The sequence below is a fragment of the Orbicella franksi genome, chromosome 3 (assembly GCF_964199315.1).
Source record: "Orbicella franksi chromosome 3, jaOrbFran1.1, whole genome shotgun sequence".
NCBI lineage: Eukaryota > Metazoa > Cnidaria > Anthozoa > Scleractinia > Merulinidae > Orbicella > Orbicella franksi.
In genome coordinates this window covers 4,949,504-4,969,234 of record NC_138147.1, presented here as the reverse complement: position 1 = coordinate 4,969,234, position 19,731 = coordinate 4,949,504, and the positions used below count along the sequence as shown (strand labels likewise).

The following is a 19,731-nucleotide window of genomic DNA, read 5'->3' as shown; positions in this document are numbered from 1 at the left end:
GTTGATTATTAATAATACCGATGTAAGGGATTACCACAAAGTGCGGAGTTCCAATAGACAGACCTTTTTAGCTTGGGCGGTTTGTTGCTCCATTTCAGACCATGTGATGATACTCTTGAGAATTCTTGCTTTCAAATTTTCAAGTAGTCTCGTGTCTGTGTATGAATAATTTTTTAGATGACTTAGATGGATAAAAGAACAATTCCCTAGAGACTCTTACTGGGTCCGTAATGGAAAACAAACCGCCCAAGTCAAAAAAGGCTATTTTGCAAATCACGAGCTGTTTATTACAGGATAAATTAAGCGAAGAAAACAGCAGAATCCTTTGATATAGAACATGCAAGACTTTTTTCATTTTGCATAAAACTCAGTGCAAATATTACACCTCACCTACTACTTGACACAATGCTGACAGTTGGTTCTAAATAATGTCTTGATATCTGTTACAATCGGTCACAATGTCAAAATATCTGTTTAACTGTGAGAAATGCGATGAAAATTACGGTCAGTCTTAGACGTTCGAGGGAACTTTGTCTCATTAATGCTGAAATCGTACTGCTAGCAACCAACAAAATTTGAGACATTTTTACAATTTTAACCAATTGGTTTTCCACTCGAATTTCCTGAATTTTAGTCGAAAATTACCTCCTAACGATTGGCCTACTTAGACAGTTTTTGGTGGACTTTATTTGGTTAAGGATCATCGTAAATTTATTCGCCGTTTGGTTTTATTGTTATTTTTTCTATTGTGATATGCATATTGGCCTGTCTATCATTTGAAACTGTTACTAGGCGATAATTTTAACTGGATAGTATTTTAAAGTGAGGAAAGTAAATAACATAACATTGCCCAGAAAGAGTTAAAATTTGTTTCTAAGCGCATAACCCTTCTTGGAATTCCGGGCACGGATGAGGATAAATTTTTGTAAGGTTGCTTTTTTAATAAGGTATGTATATATAAAGAAACTATCATCCTTATAAGCTGTAGCTTACGAAATCCTAGATTGTTTTAATCTAGTTTAAAAGAACCATGCTGCTGCATTTCATTTGACTAAAGGGAAATATGTTATTCACGAATGGTTACATTCTAATAATATATCGGCAAACTAGTCTCCGCGTTTAGTATAAGAATTCCTTACACCTTAAAATTGAAACTATCGGCCTTATAAGCTGCAGCTTACGAAATCCTAGATTGTTTTAATCTAGTTTAAAAGAACCATGCTGCTGCTTTTCATTTGACTAAAGGGAAATATGTTATTCACGAATGGTTACATTCTAATAATATATCGGCAAACTAGTCTCCGCGTTTAGTATAAGAATTCCTTACACCTTAAAATTGAAACTATCGGCCTTATAAGCTGCAGCTTACGAAATCCTAGATTGTTTTAATCTAGTTTAAAAGAACCATGCTGCTGCTTTTCATTTGACTAAAGGGAAATATGTTATTCACGAATGGTTACATTCTAATAATATATCGGCAAACTAGTCTCCGCGTTTAGTATAAGAATTCCTTACACCTTAAAATTGAAACTATCGGCCTTATAAGCTGCAGCTTACGAAATCCTAGATTGTTTTAATCTAGTTTAAAAGAACCATGCTGCTGCTTTTCATTTGACTAAAGGGAAATATGTTATTCACGAATGGTTACATTCTAATAATATGTCGGCGAACTAGTCTCCGCGTTTAGTATAAGAATTCCTTACACCTTAAAATTGACCGCAAATTAAAAGAACAGACCAATGAGTCTTACCTGTAAAACAAAACCACTGTTATGATGCTCAATACGTTTCCAGAACGAGTAGAAATCAATTAATATATCTCTCTTAATATATCGTACAAATGCGGCCATGCACGGAAGATTTTATAACTTTCTATTTTTCATTGAGACATCTGTAAAAAGAAATTGTGTTAGTCTGCGAACAGAAAAAACTGCTACAAAAGAATGAAGGAGGTAACAAGCAAGAAAGGATCAAGACTGACATGATACATAGAAGCAATTTGTAAATGAGGAACTTTGGAAGTTTGGGCTAAATTTTGGACCTCAAGTTTGTATTTTTATGCCTTCTGAGAGCGATTTTAGATTCCTTTACCGTCTCTATGGTTCTTTGACAATGTATCATAGCACCTAATAGTTAGAACAAATGAGATGAATATACATCGCGAACAACTGCGAGGATAACCTTTGATTTAATTTAACCAAATTCATGCTGATTTTGATTAAAATGGTCAAAACTGTTTATTTATTATAAACTGCATGGAATTAGCTAGTAAAGTAACTCCCAAGAAATTTTCGGATCAGCTTCCTACCAGAGGCTAACGAAACATTAATATGCAACTTAAACAAATATCCCCCGAATGTTTTCCTGTAAGAGACCTGTTAAACACGTTACATGACATCGTTACGGCTCTCTACAGCGCGCGCAACGCAAGCTCTACTACGAGGCGTCAGACACTGTAGAGTTCCCAATTTCCCTCGCGTGATTTCTGCGCACTTAGCATGTTGAATCTTAATTGAGCATTTTAACTAGTGCGATCCCCTTGGGGCGTGTGAAATGACCTGGAACACACTTAGTCAAAACAGAGAGCGCTCGGACTCAATATGATGTATTTCACTGAATTATGGTCTAGGTTTATCGGCGTGCATAAACACAAAATAATGTGGAATTATAGACTGAAGTCTTAAGGCCTCTTCACAACAAGAGGCTTCAATTCAGTTGATTATCATTTACAGTAGAATCACGTTATATAACGTACGCCTTTATAACGAAGTACCCACAGTATCACGAAGGATAGTTACAATCAGTAAGTCCGTTAAAATAAACCTCCGTTAGAACGAACAAACTTTCCCAGACCCCTGACAACTCGTCATGAATTGGTTTCACTGCAGTTCTTTTCTGTCGGTAACTTTAGACAAAACGTTGTACGATAATCGTCTCATATTGCTGAAGATTTTTTGCTCTCCTTGTAACAATCTTTTTTATATATGAAAAGATCTGTTTCATGGGAATATCTGAAATTTGGCTGAAACCTGCGAAATTTTAAGAATAAATCCGACACTGAGATTATGGAAAGAATTCTTCCTTTCTCTCAACGGCAAATCTAGAAAAAAAAACAGAAAAACAAAAACAACAACAAAAAAACAAAACAAAACAAAACAACAACAACAACAACAACAAAAAAACAACAAACTAAAATAGCACTGCCGTATGTTCCATGCTATTACATTTCTGCAAGAACTTATGCGTGTCATATGAGGCTGCAGTGTGGCTCCAAAATTACTTCACTGCCATCAAAGTCATGACAGGACAGATAATCTGACGTTGTCACGGCATAGAACACTTTGTATTCCTTTAACTAATCTTAGGATGTTTATAAGAATGTTTTCAGCCTAAAATAATATTCAGCCAGGGCCGGAAAAACAATATTCCAATACAATAAAAAGAGTTTAGAGCTAAACAATGCAATGCTACAAATGAGAGACGGACAAGTTTTAAATTTAAATGTTATACAAACAACCATTTTCAACAGGTCCCGACTCTTCAAACGCTGGATAACGCTATCCAGCCGATAAATGTTAACAAAACAAACCTCGCTATCCACTGGATAGCGATTTATCCGGTGGATAGCGTTGTCCAACTTTCGAACAACACAGATGTTCAACTGATGAAAAATCGAAAATGCAATGAAGTGAAAACTCTCCCATGCAAGGCTACACTTCAGTGCGACCGAGCATGACGTGTTCTCGTGACGATCCCAAAGAGGACATTGCAAAGGAAAAGCCTGAAAAAATGTCCACATATATATATATATATATATATATATATATATATATATATATATATAAACTAGATTTAGATTTCTTAGATTTTTTACTGTATATATATATTTTTTTCGCTCGAAGTTGTCCGTCCTCGTTTTCCACAATTGCCTACAAATTTCATTACTCGAGGTTTGGACTACGAATCCTTTTGGATCCTTCTGGCGCGTGGCATCCCTGTTGGCTCGAAGCATCTTAACTTTTTATATATATATATATATATATATATATATATATATATATATATATATATATATATATATATATATATATGTATCGATCGAGACGACCTAACATTTAGGTATCTGAAATTTCTGATAATCACGGGGCCATTCAATATAGAACTCACGTGTTTATATCGCAACAGTTATGGAAACTACTTAATCTTTTGTTGACCAATTTCCGTTTCCGTTTGCAGTTCCGTTTCCGTAGGCTGTAAAAATTTCAAAAGCTCTAGGATCATGTAATTTCCATATGTATTTGTTGGTACCAAGCACTGTCAATGTACATGTAAAAGCTGAAGCCGAAAGTCTCTTCCTAAAATAAACCAAGTGACCGTAAGTCAAGAAAAAAAGATTCCGAATATTTCAACGCTTGACGAGACATCTTCAGGTAAACAGTTCATCAATTAAGTTTCGCTGTAGAGATACAAATGCAAATATGATACACTTGAAAACTACTGGAAAACTCCAAGTAACACTCAATGACAAGTTGTTTGCACCGATTCATTCCTCCTTTCTCCGAAATTCGTTATCCTTAATTGTGCAACTGCCTGTACCATAAACCCTTCTGTTATTTAGCCTACCCAAAATAGACCATAGATTTGCAGCCAGCTAGATTGTATTCTTCATTTGCAAACTGTTGCTTCCAGAGAAAATTAACATAATATTTTAAATACAATAGTCAGTCAGCCAGTCAGCAGTCAGTCAGCCAGCCAGCCAGTCAGTCAGTCAGTCAGTCAGTCAGTCAGTCAGTCAGTCAGTCTTTCCGTTTTTCCTATCTTTATACGAATCACTGCAAATCACTGTTGCGTGAAAGAATAACGGCAAAATAGTTGGCGTCTATTGCTCAGTAAATCTCAATTTTATTTGTCAGCAGTGTACCCAAGCAACATGTTGGTAGCCCACAATTGGTTTGTTGTCGTCCTTCTATTCAGCTGGAACATTTCAGAAGCGGGCGAACAAGGAAAGATCATGGAATTTCTGGGAGTGGAAACTCCAGAAAACTGCCCGGAGGGAAGCTACGCACTGAACAAGTGCGACGAACGCTGTGAATGTCGGGATGGCAAGCTAACAAACTGTTACCGGGTGCGTAAAGACTTCATCAAAATGGGCGTCAACCAAAGACGGCGTTTTCTCAACGCGTACAAGATGGCGTCGACGCATCCGGCTTTGAAGGAAGACTATTACAGATTGGTCGCTTTTCATATCGCCACCCCAAACGAGCTGCTCCATTCATCACCCTACATATTTTTCCCATGGCACCGATGGTTCTTGGTTGAGTTCGAGAATCTTCTACGCAGAATCGACTGTCGAATCACTCTTCCGTATTGGAACTGGAGCCGAGTTGCTGACCGATGGTGGAGTGGGTCTGGTGACGAAGACTTCTGGAGCCCTGGCGACCACGGGTTAGGTGGGGATGGAAACCCTTCAGAGTACCAGTGTGTCGAGGACGGGCCTTTTAACAAGGATCAATGGCGTCTGCTCAAGATCACAGGAGGAGGGTGTCTGACAAGGAATTTTAGTTACGTCAGTCTAACCGGGAATCCAGCACATCTCCTCAGAACACTAGCGCTACCAGTAGAAATGTTCCTTGAGTTTGAAGAAATAGTCCGTTTGATTTATCATAATGATATTCACCACGTTGTGCGTGGAACGATGTTTACAACATCAGCTTCTAATGCTCCTGAGGTGATCCCTCATCACTCCTTCCTGGACAAGATCTGGCACCAATGGCAGAAAAAAGGAGACGATTACAAGTTTGTTTACTTTCCAAGCATTCCTGACAAGTTGCCCATGCTAGAATACTACGGTTGGCAATGGCTGGATTCAGATAACCTCCCTGGTGGAGTGAAAGTCACGTATGAAGATTAAGAACTACCAAGATGGCAGGCAATCTTTTGGTTGTTCACGTAAAGATTACGTGACAAACCCAGGCAATCTCTCGGCTGGTCACGCAAAGTTTAAGTGACAAGCCCAGGCAATCTCTTGGTTGGTCACGCAAATATTACGTGACAAACCTAAAGATCGTCTCGTCACGTTAGGCTTCTTTAAAAACTGTAGCGGTTACAAAAAGACTAGCAGAGCAAAATAATTTGACAGGGGTTTAGGGATCAGGGCATACAGTGTGGGGTATTTTTATTTTGTTTATGTAATTCTGTTTGATTTCCCAATAAATTATAATGATCCAAAAGTGATATACTGTAGTGGAAAGTTTGCTAGTAACATGATAATCAAATATGATAATCGAATATGATAAATCAAACTAGTGCTGGGCAATCTAATTTGAGTTGGTGACTGGGCGTTTATTCAGGAATGGGAGACAATTTATTTTTGTAACCTTGACAATCCAAAAGCATGCAAAGTACAAACTGTGAACTTGAATGAAAAGTCTAAAAGAGAGCCACTGGATTTACATGTAAATCAGTCAATATGTAAATCAGTCAATTCTTACCTAAGAAAAAAAAAACTGTTTTCAATTCAAAACAAAACAAGATATCATAAACTATACCTCTCAAATTTGGGAGCATTTTTATGGTAAACACTAATAATTATTATAATTATTATCTAAGGGTATTTGTTTTAACATGACTGTTTGCTGGAATATGGGTGATTTTATTAAACACCTTTAAATGTGTGGTATTACTTGAGGTGGTGTCAATTTCTATTTCTTGCGCTTCTTGTCAAGTGACAGAGAGCTAAACAAAACAATCAAATGAAGAATTCTCGTCAAGGTGAAACTACTTATCAAAAACAGGGGACTGTCATAGACAACAATAATTGTCAATGTTATTAGTCATTGACTGAAATTATTATGATCACCCTTGTGATAATTGGTGATTAAAATAATCGAATGGAAGGCTTACATTGTACTAACGGATGTTTCTGAATTCAAACTTCTATAGAAATGTGAAATTGCAATTTTAAAATAATTATTGTAAAAGAGTGATGATATCTAGTAATATAGGCCAGCAGTACGTGCAAATGGTACTGCTGCATTGTCCACTACTTGCATTGTGCCTTCTGCATGCTTTGCATGACTTAAAGGAGCTCAGTGATGGTATTTTGAGTTATTTCGGCAACATACAAATAAAATACCTTTAAATTGAAGGAAAGCTGAAAATACTAGTTTTCTAAGAAAGAGAAACACCATAGAGATAAACACCATAGAGATAATAAAGATAAACCATAAAGGAACAAGAAGATTAATACAGATAAAAAAAATGAAGAACTTGAAAAATTTAGGCTACACTTTCAAGACGTGCAAACCATGACATAGCTCCTTTAATACTAGATAAGATTGTGCGGGTCGAATATTTCTGTAATGATTCTAAAAAGAAAATTAATAAAATGGGGAGTGGAGGGAACAAAGACAATCAACAGTACACTCTTCCTTGTGCAAATACACAGAAATAACTGAGGATGAAATATGACCTGGGTATGAGATTTACCATGAATGGAAGATGGACACCAGAGAAAATTGATTGGGAGCTGATGAGAAAGCTTTCTTGGTACTTTCCAAGAGGACAATGGAGGGGTGGCAAATGGTACCAAGAAACTCTTGTGGCTTGTATACTTGAGCAGATCCTTCTTGAACTGATCTTGTAATCTCAGAAGCCGTTATGATGAGTAACAAAGGCTCTTTTTTGTGTTCCTTCTTTCTTGGAGGTCTTAGATTTGTTTTTTGGCCCAGGGGTCTCAAACAGAACCTACTGCGATAGCGAAAAGGTCAAAATGTTATTGCTACAGGCAAATCACTTGCAATTACCTCTGACTGCTATTGATTCAAGTCAATACTCAGTTGTTATAGGAAATGCTATTCAGTTTCTAGCTTAGCCAAGAGCACTTAGGATGGTTGATCATTAAGTTCTGGGACCCAGATTTTCCAAAACTGATTTAAAAAGTCTTGTTCCTAAGTTTTCAAACAAGGGTCTCGGCATCTTGGCAAGTCTTAGATTTTATCATTTGCCAGCCCTAACTGGATATGTTGGAGACAGATTAAGAGTGATCAGTTTTGCTGCCTTGAAACATTGAACCGCCAGTCACTTTTATGATGCAAATATTTCAAGGAAAGCTACCAATACTCATCGTCTGATTCATCATATTCACTGCTTTCATCCAGCGTGAACTCCTCAACATCCCACAAGTCCCAGTCTGTTTCTGCTAAGGCATTCAAGATCTTATGCCTCAGCAAGACAATCTGAAAATCTGTGATGAGTTCAGCTGGAAGACTGTGTCTTCTTACCAAACATGCCACTTCGCTTGAACTCAACAGTCCAAATGCCTCACCAGCATACATGCCGTCAATAAACATCCTTGATGCTAGTTGGCGCAACTTACACATGCTTTGTCCGAACAACATGGGAATCAAGCTAATTCCAAATTGTTTCAGGTTTAGTAAAGACACATCACTTGGGTTTCCCCAAGAGGTGTAATCAAGGAGTTCCAATAGAATTTCCTCAGTAGAAAAATAGCCTTTATCCACTAGAGGGGAAAGCTCTCGGCAAACTGCAGATGTATCCTTTCGTCCAATGGATGACCATGGAATAATGGCGGCTAGCAAGGGAGAAATGTATCTGAGATGTGAAGAAATATTAAAAGAAATTTAATTCTTATCTAAAAAAATAAATGTCTGGGATAAAATTACATGTACTTCTACAATCATTCTATAAACTGGATAGCTTTCTGTGGGTATAGAGGCCCAAGTCCAAGAGCTGGCACTCACGTGTAACTTTGGTTTCTTAAGCATGAGGCAGTTACATTCATTTGTAAGGGTGATGCTCCTGCTGCCGCCCACTGCCCACCCTACCACCCAGCATGTCTTGTCAGGTAATGTCTCTGAATAGCTGGACAGATGAGTAACCATTTGTACTTAAGGGTGAAGGTCGTCTCTAGGAGGGTAAAACACCATGCATAGTTGGTGTGCTCTCAAAGGAGATGTACATTTAAATAGAAGCTATAGAGGTGCATTCATCAGCCTCAACTAATAAAAAACGAAATAACATATTTACCTTCCATCAGGGCCCAAGCCACGCAGACTGGGATCAGCTCCACGATCAAGAAGAATCGTTGCAACTTTAAAGTTAGCTGACTGCATGGCATAGAACAGAGCTGTTCTACTGTGAATTCCACAGTGATCAATCTTGAATGAAAACAAAACTTGTTATGCCAAGTGCTGTTAACAATGTCAGTAATGATAAGTTAATAAAGATGGTGAATTTTAAGCTCGGTAATGAAATGTGAAGGTGAATTAATCAACATGACACGAGCATGGGACCAAGAAAAAATTCTGAGTCCCCGAAAGGAATCGAATTTTTCTTTGTCCCACGCTCGTGTCATGTTGATTAATTCACCTTCACATTTCATTACCGAGCTTAAAATTCACCATCTTTATTAACTTATCACTACTCACGATGAATTCGATAGCGTTGATCCTAGCAGTATGCAGGACACCTATCATATATGAACTCAGTTAAATGACCTTGCTCTCCATGAGTTCTCGTAGCTCAGTGGATAGAGCGCCCGCCCGGTGTTCGGGAGGTCATGGGTTCGATTCCTTTTAGGGACTCAGAATTTTTCTTTGTCCCACGCTCGTGTCATGTTGATTAATTCACCTTCACAATGTCAGTAATACTATGATTAACCTGTTCATTTCAGTGATTTGCTACTGTGTACTAAATACATATGGGTTATTGACTAAGTGTGAGGTCAAGATGGCTGGATATTGGCCAAGTTCTTTTTTTCGCGAGTTTATGGACCAAGACGGAGTCGAGGCCCATAAACTCGCAAAAAAAGAACGAGGCCAATATCCAGCCATCTTGACCGAACAAGCTTGGTCAATAAAGGATTTATTATATGGCTTTCGGGGAAATTTTTCTTGCGGGACACGGCGGGTAGTCCCGAGCGGGCAAGATAGCTCCATCTTGCCCGCTCGGGTAGCCAATCACAGCGCAGGATTTGATTCATCTTGCCCGCTCACGGAGCTAGCCATATAATAATACAAAGTTAATGGCCAGTATGATCATGGCCTTTACCATGACCAATGCGATGACCTCGATGATTAATATTAACACTGCTAACATAGCAATATTCATTTTTGGTAGTTTTATTCTCTTACACCATTTGAAAATAATCTATTAAATCCAATTTTCTTTTACCATTCAAGTTTGCATTTCAAAAAGCAGTGCTCCCATATCGTCATTGTTACAGAGTTTATCACAAAATGTCCCATCAAGTCTCTTTAATTAAGAATTTGTCAAGCGATGCAAGCAAAGACAGGGATTGCATGAACTGAGAAGGTAAGACATAAATACTTTGTATTTAGTTGCTATGGAAAACCGTTCCAATTCAACAATAATCAAAGACTAAACATACCTTTACATTTTCAAAAGATAACAGAAAGCGCACAGCTTCACTTATGTCGCTATCAAGACATGGTCCTTGCTCTATGCCATCACGCCAGGGCAGTGGACTACAAAGAGACATAAGTGGTGTGTTGCCATGACAATCAGTCGCCATAAGATCAGCCCCATTGTCACATAAGGTCTGTGCCATACGCAAGTCCTGTGACCTCAACAATGTGGTGTGCAGAGGTGTCTTTGATTCAGTGTCTCTAACATTAACTTCAGCTCCGTGACCCAATAGCAACCACACCACATTTATCAGTTCTTCAATCAAGTCTGCAGTGTCTTTTATACTCTTCCCATTAAGGGATAATGCCTCATGTGTGGATAATGCATCTCGTGTGAGTACGGTGTCTTTGCTTGTAACCAGGTTGTAGAAGTTGACGACACATTGTAGTGGAGATGTGCCAGGTCCAATGTACTCAGCACCACAAGTCTACGGAGTGACAAACAAAAGGCAGGATGATGTTAAGTTGGCAAAAAAAAAAAAATTTCGTGGTTGCATTTGTCTAGATTTTCATTGTTATTTACTGAGTTTATGAAAACCATCAAAGAGAATGAGGTCTTTTTAGTATGTCACTATCCTATACTAAAAAGCACCAGATACAATAAAAGCTACTGTAGTCCTCGAATAACCAACCAAGACCACGATGCAATGCTCTAAGATGTGTTTAACAATAATTATTTACTCACCAGTGAGTGAATAATTAACTGACATAAAGTGACCTTGTTAAACTCCAAGACATGCTTAATACTATAGTATTTGGTTTTTCTGTAGACATTTCTTGTTGGTATGGCAACCACAAAAATGTTTACACTCTAAGAAATATCAGCAAGACTCGTCGTTCTCAACAATTTCATTCAGGTTTGATTCTTTAGAACAGAAATCATACTCACCTCTGGAATTCTCAAATTTGGATCTGCCCCTTTAAAAAAAAAAAAAAAAAAATATATATATATATATATATATATATATATATATATATATATATATATATATATATATATATATATATATATATATATGAACGTCACAAAAGTTCTGTAAATTACTGGTACGTTGAAGTTCATTAACGAAAGATAAAAACAAAACATAAAACATAAAAAAAATTAAAATGTAGAGGGACCATGCCGAATTACATACATGTAGACTTGGTAAGGAAGATGTAGACCTTCATGAAATTGAGGTCTTACATTGTAAGTCTATCCCTTATGGCATTGATTTCTGAAGTACACCCCAGTTGGAATCATGAATTTATAAATCACATGTACAAGGTTGCTGATTTATGGCTCTCTACCTGTAGAGCTAATCGACACATTGACAAATAAATTTAATCATATTGAGAAATCTCACCTCTCTCTATCAATCGTCGTGCGATTTTTAAGTGAATGGGCATGGCTTCCCCGTCAACTGCAGAATTTTCCCCGGAAAGAACGATATAGAGTGGAATTCTTTGGTAAAATCCCTCATCCAAGCACATTCCGTACCGACTGTTGATATATTCTAATGCTTCATCAAAACGTCTTGTCTCCAGAGCGTGAGTTAAGGGAGTTTCGTTGATTCCAAAAACAACGTTGAAAGGCACTGCTGCTGCCATCTTTGTTTTGACAAGGAAATGACCCATAATACCGTGCGGCATACTTTCCCGGGGAGGCCTGGTTCCTGGGTGATCGAAGAATCATTGATCGAGAGTTGTCAAAGTTTTGTTTTCCTCAGAAAGTTTCAGGACAGAAAATTTCATGGAGGAAAATTCACTGAGGGAGAAGTTAAGCTTTCATTGTGTTGTGAAGTATTTCCTTTTTGCTACTAATACCATTTTGTGGGTAAGTATCTGAGATCTTGTAGCTTGTAGCAAATATGTTTAACAGCTGAACATACAGACTGAAGCAATCTGCAAACGTAAGTGTCCATAACTTGGGAAACCCAGCAATTCTTTGTACAAGATCACTTCTACAACGAGCATTTCTTGTAATATTCGTTCTGCGAAAAAAATATTTGGTTGTTCTATTCATGACGTTGAAACTAATTGTCATGTTCTCAGTAACGCATCGATTAGAGACATCAGCACCCCCCTGGCATATCCGGGGGTTTATGTGACATCATTAATTGATATTGACATAACATGGGAGGGGTAAGGGTTAAAATAGGGAGTTTAAATAACCACGACGGCGACGTTGAGACCAACTTCGATTAAATAATGACTTTATATTTTATCTACGAATCTCGCGATACTTTTAAGTTATTTACTTTGTTTATCACTATCAAAACTACCACGAAACTGAATCTGAGACATAGCGATAAACTTGAAATAAAAATGTAAAAAATTAGCCGTTGTGGTTCTCGTTCTCCAGACAACACAGAATTTGGTCATTTCATGTTGTTGCTTTGTTTAGGACGGTAAAGAAATGTATCAAGAGTTATAACACATGTGCACAGCCATTGTTCTCCTCATTAAATCTTTTGTTTAGCGACGTTCCCATTGTCGTTGCCATTGTGGTTTTCTTAAACTCCCCAACTGGTCTTGCAAAAGCTAGGGCTGCACAGTGTTTGAAGGTAAAAATAATCTCCTCTTATTTATATGGTTGGACCTGTATGTAACAGCCCTGTATTAAACAGCCACCCTCTATTAAGCGGCCAGTTTTCAAAGTCTTGATTTTTCGCCAATACAAACGCTGTATTTGTTACCTGTATTAGGCAGCCACCTCTATTCAGCGGCCGCAGCCACCCTGTAGCAGTCCTATATTTGTCTTTATTCGTTATTCTTATCTGTATAAGGGGCCACCCTGAACGTAGCAACTGTGAAATTGAACATATTAACTATGAAATGATGGAGTGAGATATTTTTGTTGTCGACTGTAAGCCATAGAAATACAGCACTGTATACCGTAGAAGAGTAGAGGACAATTTACATGTATTGCACAGTACATTTACACAATGTTATGTACATTATTAATACCATAAGTTACAAGCTGGCACAGAACTTTGATTGATTGATTGCTTGAAAGAGTCTTGATTGTCCTATTGTTTCCTTGCGTGAAGTATTTTTGTAGATATACCATTAAAGTTGACATTAGACCATGCCCAGTGAGTAGTTTTAGTGATCCTGTATTAAGCGGCCGCCTGTATTAAGCGGCCAGTTCCTTAAGTCCCGAGGGTGGCCGTTATGTACAGGTTCGACTGTATTGTCACAGTGGATGCTGAAAGCAGGCTTTGGTTGCCTGGAGAGAGAGAAGATGTTTAATTGACCTGTACATAAGATGCAAATGTTGTAAACTTTTAGTTGCTGAATTTCTTTACTAATGTCTCACCCATTATACCATCGACATGCAGATCATCAGCATAATACTCATTGGAGTGGGAGCCTGGGCACATGATGAAAAGAATGAATATAGTGACCTTGACAGTTTGGCCTTTGACCCTTCCATTCTTCTTATCATTGTTGGTTGTTTGATGTTTGTGGTTACATTTTGTGGCTGTATTGGAGCTCTGAGAGAAAACAAGATCTTACTTTACATAGTGAGTGAAATACATTTTTACAGTGGAACTTCATTTTCTTTAAAAAAGTGCCAAACTTGAATGACATCGGATCAATTCAACATTGTGCCAAAGACAGGGATGTAGCTATCAAAACACTAAACCGGCTCAATCAACAAGCTCAGCTGATTTTCTGGTCTTGGCAGCTCAAAAGTTTACCCAAGCCTTTGCTTTATAAAATTGTGGCCTGAGATTTAAGTTCTCTTTCAGCCAGTACAATTGGCTAGAAGTTGCCTCATTCTCTGCAAAAGTGAATACTTGATAACATATAAAATTTCTTTGCCAGGCTCAGTAAATGATGCCTCTTGATAATGAATTGATTTGTGGGGATCTCTTTAAAATGTTTGTTTATAATTTTCTTTTTAATATAATTAATTTAATGTTATTTGTTTGATTTGTTTCCAGTTCATGGGATCTTTGACCATTATCTTTGTTCTGGAACTGATCACAGGCTTCATCGCTTTCTTTTTTGTTGACAAGGTAATTGAATGGCCATTTTTCTTGTGTGAGAATTAAGTGACTGAGCAATTTAGAGGGAATGTGAACCTCAGTTAATTGAGTGCAATGTACCCTGATGGTGCCGCAGGTAAAACAGAATAGAGGTGCTTATTTGAAATTGGAACAGACTGGGAGAAGTGACTTAATATTGACATAGGACACTAATAAGAAAAGGGAGTCACTTAAGGTTACCATATACTGTACCTTTAGAGGTGTCTCGCATCAAAGCAATGTAGTGCATCCGGTTTAAACTGTAGATACCTAAACTCCAATATAAAATTAATAAAGCTTATAAAAACTGGTTATCAAACTGTACCAAGAAGTTTGAAATAAAATGAATGGTCAAGTTTTTCACGACCTCTAAATGCGAGCATCCAAGTCACCCTTAATTAGAAAGCTGCAAGTCGAATTTTAGTCTTGTTTATTTAAATTGTTCTTCAGTTTCTGTACCCAAAGTGCTAAAAAAATGCGTCACATTTGCCATTTTCAATTTCAGTGAAAAATTACAGAATATTTTTGAAACAAGACTAAACAATGTGGAATGAATGTACAAAAATTGTTTTTGGAAAAAAATTATTTTGAAACAAAAAATTCACAGACTGTTACTGTTTTTTTGATGTTAAACTAGCTACTGTCCAAATATTAGGGTAAACAAACAAATTCCCTTTGACTTGTACGTGTAGCTTTGAAAAGGTTATAATCAGACATTCGCATTTAGAGGAAGTGAAAAATTCGAGAATTAATTTTATTTCAAAATTCCAGTTTAAGGTACATGTGTCTGTACAGTTTAAACTGGATGCACTGCATCACCTGGTATATGATAACCTTAATCAAAGTGGAAGCGAGGCACTAAATAGAATCAGTATTAGCATCTGGGATTGGAACGTTAAAAGAGATGGTGTACATAATAAAGATCGGCATTAACTAAACCTATCAAAAATCAAGCCATAAATATTCATCTTGCATCCTCAGACACGTAGCAAAATCAAAGAGGCAACACACAATGTGATCATGCGATACCGAGATGACCCTGACCTCCAGAATGCCATAGATGGAATACAGAAAGGTTTGAAGTGTTGTGGAGGCTTCTCATATCATGACTGGGAGCTGAATGATCATTTTAACTGTTCTGCTAACACTGTGCAAGCGTGTGGTGTGCCTTTCTCTTGCTGTCGAGAGGTAAGCTAGAGAATTTTCCCAGAGAACAATTTGTCCAACTAGTAAAATTTTTACTACATTCACAATGGACTCTGCTTTGGTTGGTCTGGATTTGTGTTGTGTCCTTGGGCGATTAACTCTTACTGCAGTGCCTTTCCCCAGAAACGAGTATGAATGGGTACTACCAGCAGTCTGTTAGCTGGAAAACTTCACAGAATGCCGGGGAATAATGGGCAATGGATTAACATCGGTGTGGGCCTGTGGCTCGAGTTTCACTTAAGCTCCGATCACGTGGGTGACCACTTACAGGTGTCAACTAGGTACAACGTTTTGTTAGTGGATAAAACCGCAATTTGGCACCCGTAACTGGACACCTACGCCATTAGCATGTCAATTACTTTGCGCTCTAACTTTCATCGTCATGTTTTTCTACTGTTTGTAAAACTTTTGAAAAGTACTACAAGCTACTACTGACGTTTTCGCTCAAAAGTTCCTAAAGACTTCTTAATGACGGCATGATATTTTTATTCCTAATTGGACCTCGAGTCGTACAATTCAGAGATTAATCGCGTTCGTAAGTTTTATATCGTCCGATTTTGAAATTATACGCCTGACTGCTTCCTGAATTATACTCCTTTCGCTCCAATTACTATAATTACAAATCCAATGAATGAAAAAATCGAAAATTCTGTTATAGATACGATTATCTCTGCCTTCCGTTGCAGTGTTGCTTTCAACAGTGCCATCTGATTACACTGTACAGCCCTATTAAATGCTATTCTTATACTTAAGCAATTATTCTATTTTTTTTTATTTTGTTGTGCAGGATCTAATTAACACGCACTGTGGATTTTCAGTGAGAAAAGAGAAACTGGTAGGTCGCTCCGTCTTTCACCAACATATTTTACCTGGCCACGCTAAATTTAATTGCCCAACTGGTCATTCTCTAGCCTTTCGGATCTTTGCAGGAACTTCACTGGTACTTGTTTGTCAATGGGCGATATGTCTTTCTATTACGGTAAAAACGCCGTTTACCGAAAATGTTTTTTTTTGTCAGTTGAACTCCTTCAAGGCGCTGAAAAGCGCGCAAGTGTCCCGAAAGTGGCTGACAATTGGACTTTGTGAAAGTTCTTTGCGGTTAGTTGTAAGCGGTCTCTCCTCAATCTCGCACTTTTTGCACAGTTTCGCGGGTTTTGGCGTGTTGCAGCCACTTTTCTCGTTCCGCTCTCGACCTGAAGACAGGTTACAAAATGCAAAAATAGGAAGTGTTACTTCGCTTGCAATGTAATGAAGTGGCAAAGTTGTAAAATGACACCCTTCACATATTCATCACGCCTTTTCTAGGAATTCATTTCAATAGTTGGGGCGCTGCGCGAAAAATGGCGCACGGTTTCGCGGGTTTTGGCGTGTTGCAGCCACTTTTCTCGTTCCGCTCTCGACCTGAAGGCAAGTTACAAAATACCAAAATAGGAAGTGTTACTTCGCTTGTAATGTAATGAAGTGGTGAAGTTGTAAAATGACACCCCTCACTTATTCCTCAAGCCTTTTTCAGGAATTCACTTTAATAGTTGGAGCGAAAAATGGCGCACGAAAAAATAGGGGAGAGGCGCGGCGCGGTAAGGCGAGAAAACGTTCGCACCAAGCCCGCCTCCGCCGGTTTTTGACACTGCGCCCAACTAACGGAATGTTGAGAACGACGCAATAAATCCGCGGTTGAACTCAACGTTTGACTTTATTTTGACTAGGAAAAACCTCCATGGCGAACATTCGACTTGCACTATCAAAAACCGCGTGGAACTACATAAAAGTACTTGACATTTGATCCCTGTCACTCATTTCTAAATAAGGTACATGTAACACAACGTCACGCTCTTCCGAATACTGAACGCCTGGAAAAATCTAATATTCCTCAGGATATGATGCAAACAATCAATGGGATTTCACGACCATGTGTGTTATAAAAATCAGTGAGCTTTCGCAATTATGTTTGCTCAACTTTCAATTTTGAAGGTTTTATGAACCATTTTAAATTGCAGCCAGATGCCCAACTCGCTTGAAATTTTAACCTGGTACTGATCTGCTCGGGAATGGTAGGGCTTTAGTCTTTAATATGAAAGTGAAGAATGATCATCGCAGTAAATTTTCCAAAAAAAAAAAAAAAAAAAATTTACCGCGATGATCACTCTTCACTTTCATCTACAACCGCAGTTCAAATATGAATTATTTCATATATACTTCACAGTCTTTAATATCCCACACCAAATAATACAAGCCCTGTTTGTGCCTCAGGAAACAGAAGCTTCATCGTTGATATACACCACAGGTTGTATTGAAAGCTTGACAAACTGGATTAACGACAATCTTCACATCGTTGGTGGCCTCGCGTTTGGCTTTGCTGTTATTCAGGTACATGTACGTGGAGATTCTTTCTTATTCCATGACTGCGCAAAGCCTGGGATGGAGAGGGGGAGGAGGAGGGAGAAAAACCTGTCTCAAAATAGCGTCCAGACTCCCCTGAGCGTATAAAAACGAGGCTGATTGATAAGGCCATTTCCAAAGTTGCCTTTTGCCTCATGAGTCCAAACGAGTCTTCGTACAAAACCATTTCAGTGAAGATGTTTTTAACGTTCCCGGTTATTTTTGTGTATATCAGTCACATGTTCATCTGAAAATGTTTGCACAAAGACTAACGAAGAGGCAAAAGGAAACTCCGTCGGAAAATGGCATATTGTTGTTGGAGCTAAACAAACATGCCACGTGTCAGATAAAGGTTTCTGGCTATATAATGTAACAAACAGGTGATTCTGATGTTCAAAATTGCATTTCATATGCTTCTTTCTGTTTAGTTGCTTGGAATTCTGGGTGCTTTCAACATGATCCGGGGTATCGACCAAGTGGTGAAGTCACATGACAGAGAGACCGGGTTTAACTATGTACTATAAAACTGAAGAAAAACCACAGGATCCGGTTTCTGCTCGCAGGAGACAGCAGAAAACTAGAGAAACATATGGACTCTCTTCAAGCCTGCTTTGCACTCGGTTCATGGTAAAAGGAGTGTAGAGTGTGTGCTGGTGGCGGAGGGAGACGGGACCGGGTGGAGGAAGGCTGGGTACAAGCACATTCTGGAATTTCTGGCTTCAGCTTGATTTGTTACCTGGCAACCAAACTGAACTGAAAGCACAGTTTTTTAGGTAGAATTTTTGATAATCGTCGCTCTTTATTAAAACGTTCCTTATTACAAAATATAAATACAGTGGAACTCCGTTAATCCGGTCACCAACAAGGCACAAAAATCTGGCCGTATTAACGTGGTGGCTGTATAAAGGGGGTTAGGGTTAGGAGTTCTTTAAATAAGAAAATGATTGACTAAGCTGGTTTTTTTTTTTTTTTTTTTTTTTTTTTTTTTCGGGCCAGAAGGTGGCCATGTTAACGGGGTGGCCGTAAGGCCGGGTTCCACTGTATATCCAAAGGTTGTACACTCTGTATAAAACCTATGAATATTTATATTTTCGCGGGTATTCGACGAATCGATCGTGAGACGAGAACGAAATACTTGCACAACTTGGTTGTGAAAATACGTTTCACTTATTCGTTTTGTTAATCAGAAAACTAATATTTGAAGTGTGACTTATCGCCCGCGACAAAGTTTTCGTTTTTAACAGAAATCCACTGGAATATTAGTACATTTATATTACCGTGAATTTTGGACTGAAAGAAACGATTGTAAGCATGTTTCCTAACCTTGCAACATTTTATAATCATGTATATATTTGTACAGTTTGTAAATTAAAGGAAAATGGCTGGTTTTAATGGGACACCCTGACTTGGAGTCATTTGCCGCGAAATTTATTCAGTGTCGCCGAATGACAAACATTCGTTTTTGCCCCACTCCTTCCCATTCTTAATTTGCAGTCGTTGAGCAGTTGGAACGAAGGCTCTGAGATCACGAATGAATTCCACTGCCTTGGTATAAAATCGCGGCTCAAAAACAAAGCACTCACGCGTGTACGCGTGAAAGAAGAAGGCATCCTACACAGATGAAAGTCTTAAAGAAATCTTTATTCCACTTATTCAAAAGAAACCTAAGTAGCAGTTACCGTA

General features: G+C 38.2%; 3 protein-coding genes across 8 annotated transcripts; 2 read left to right on the top strand and 1 right to left on the bottom strand.

Annotated features, from left to right (window-relative positions):
- Positions 1 to 848: 848 nt before the first annotated feature.
- Positions 849 to 6,322, top strand: LOC145480826 (tyrosinase-like). 3 transcript variants are annotated; one of them, XM_081459152.1, is made up of 2 exons: positions 849 to 947; positions 4,916 to 6,322. In XM_081459152.1, exon 2 carries the CDS (start codon positions 4,930 to 4,932, stop codon positions 5,908 to 5,910), a length of 981 nt encoding a protein of 326 aa, XP_081315278.1. In that variant the 5' UTR covers positions 849 to 947; positions 4,916 to 4,929; the 3' UTR covers positions 5,911 to 6,322. The 3 variants fall into 3 exon arrangements, with proteins under 3 accessions (XP_081315278.1, XP_081315277.1, XP_081315280.1); XM_081459151.1 differs by having other exon boundaries at positions 4,913 to 6,322; XM_081459154.1 differs by lacking the exon at positions 849 to 947 and adding an exon at positions 4,148 to 4,429 and having other exon boundaries at positions 4,913 to 6,322.
- A 10-nt stretch (positions 6,323 to 6,332) lies between these two features.
- LOC145480819 (uncharacterized) lies at positions 6,333 to 12,107 on the bottom strand. Its single transcript, XM_081459143.1, has 5 exons — positions 11,794 to 12,107; positions 11,337 to 11,365; positions 10,411 to 10,875; positions 9,048 to 9,178; positions 6,333 to 8,612 (listed from the first exon to the last, which is right to left on the bottom strand). The coding sequence occupies exons 1-5, from the start codon at positions 12,077 to 12,079 to the stop codon at positions 8,111 to 8,113; spliced, it is 1,413 nt and encodes a 470-aa protein (XP_081315269.1). The 5' UTR covers positions 12,080 to 12,107; the 3' UTR covers positions 6,333 to 8,110.
- On the top strand, positions 12,091 to 19,441 carry LOC145480824 (tetraspanin-33-like). Of its 4 annotated transcripts, none has more exons than XM_081459150.1 (7): positions 12,091 to 12,263; positions 13,771 to 13,956; positions 14,380 to 14,454; positions 15,445 to 15,651; positions 16,457 to 16,504; positions 17,920 to 18,036; positions 18,477 to 19,441. In XM_081459150.1, the coding sequence occupies exons 1-7, from the start codon at positions 12,180 to 12,182 to the stop codon at positions 18,570 to 18,572; spliced, it is 813 nt and encodes a 270-aa protein (XP_081315276.1). In that variant the 5' UTR covers positions 12,091 to 12,179; the 3' UTR covers positions 18,573 to 19,441. The 4 variants fall into 4 exon arrangements, with proteins under 4 accessions (XP_081315276.1, XP_081315275.1, XP_081315274.1 ...); XM_081459149.1 differs by having other exon boundaries at positions 17,920 to 18,042; XM_081459148.1 differs by lacking the exon at positions 18,477 to 19,441 and having other exon boundaries at positions 17,920 to 18,440.
- Positions 19,442 to 19,731: the final 290 nt, after the last annotated feature.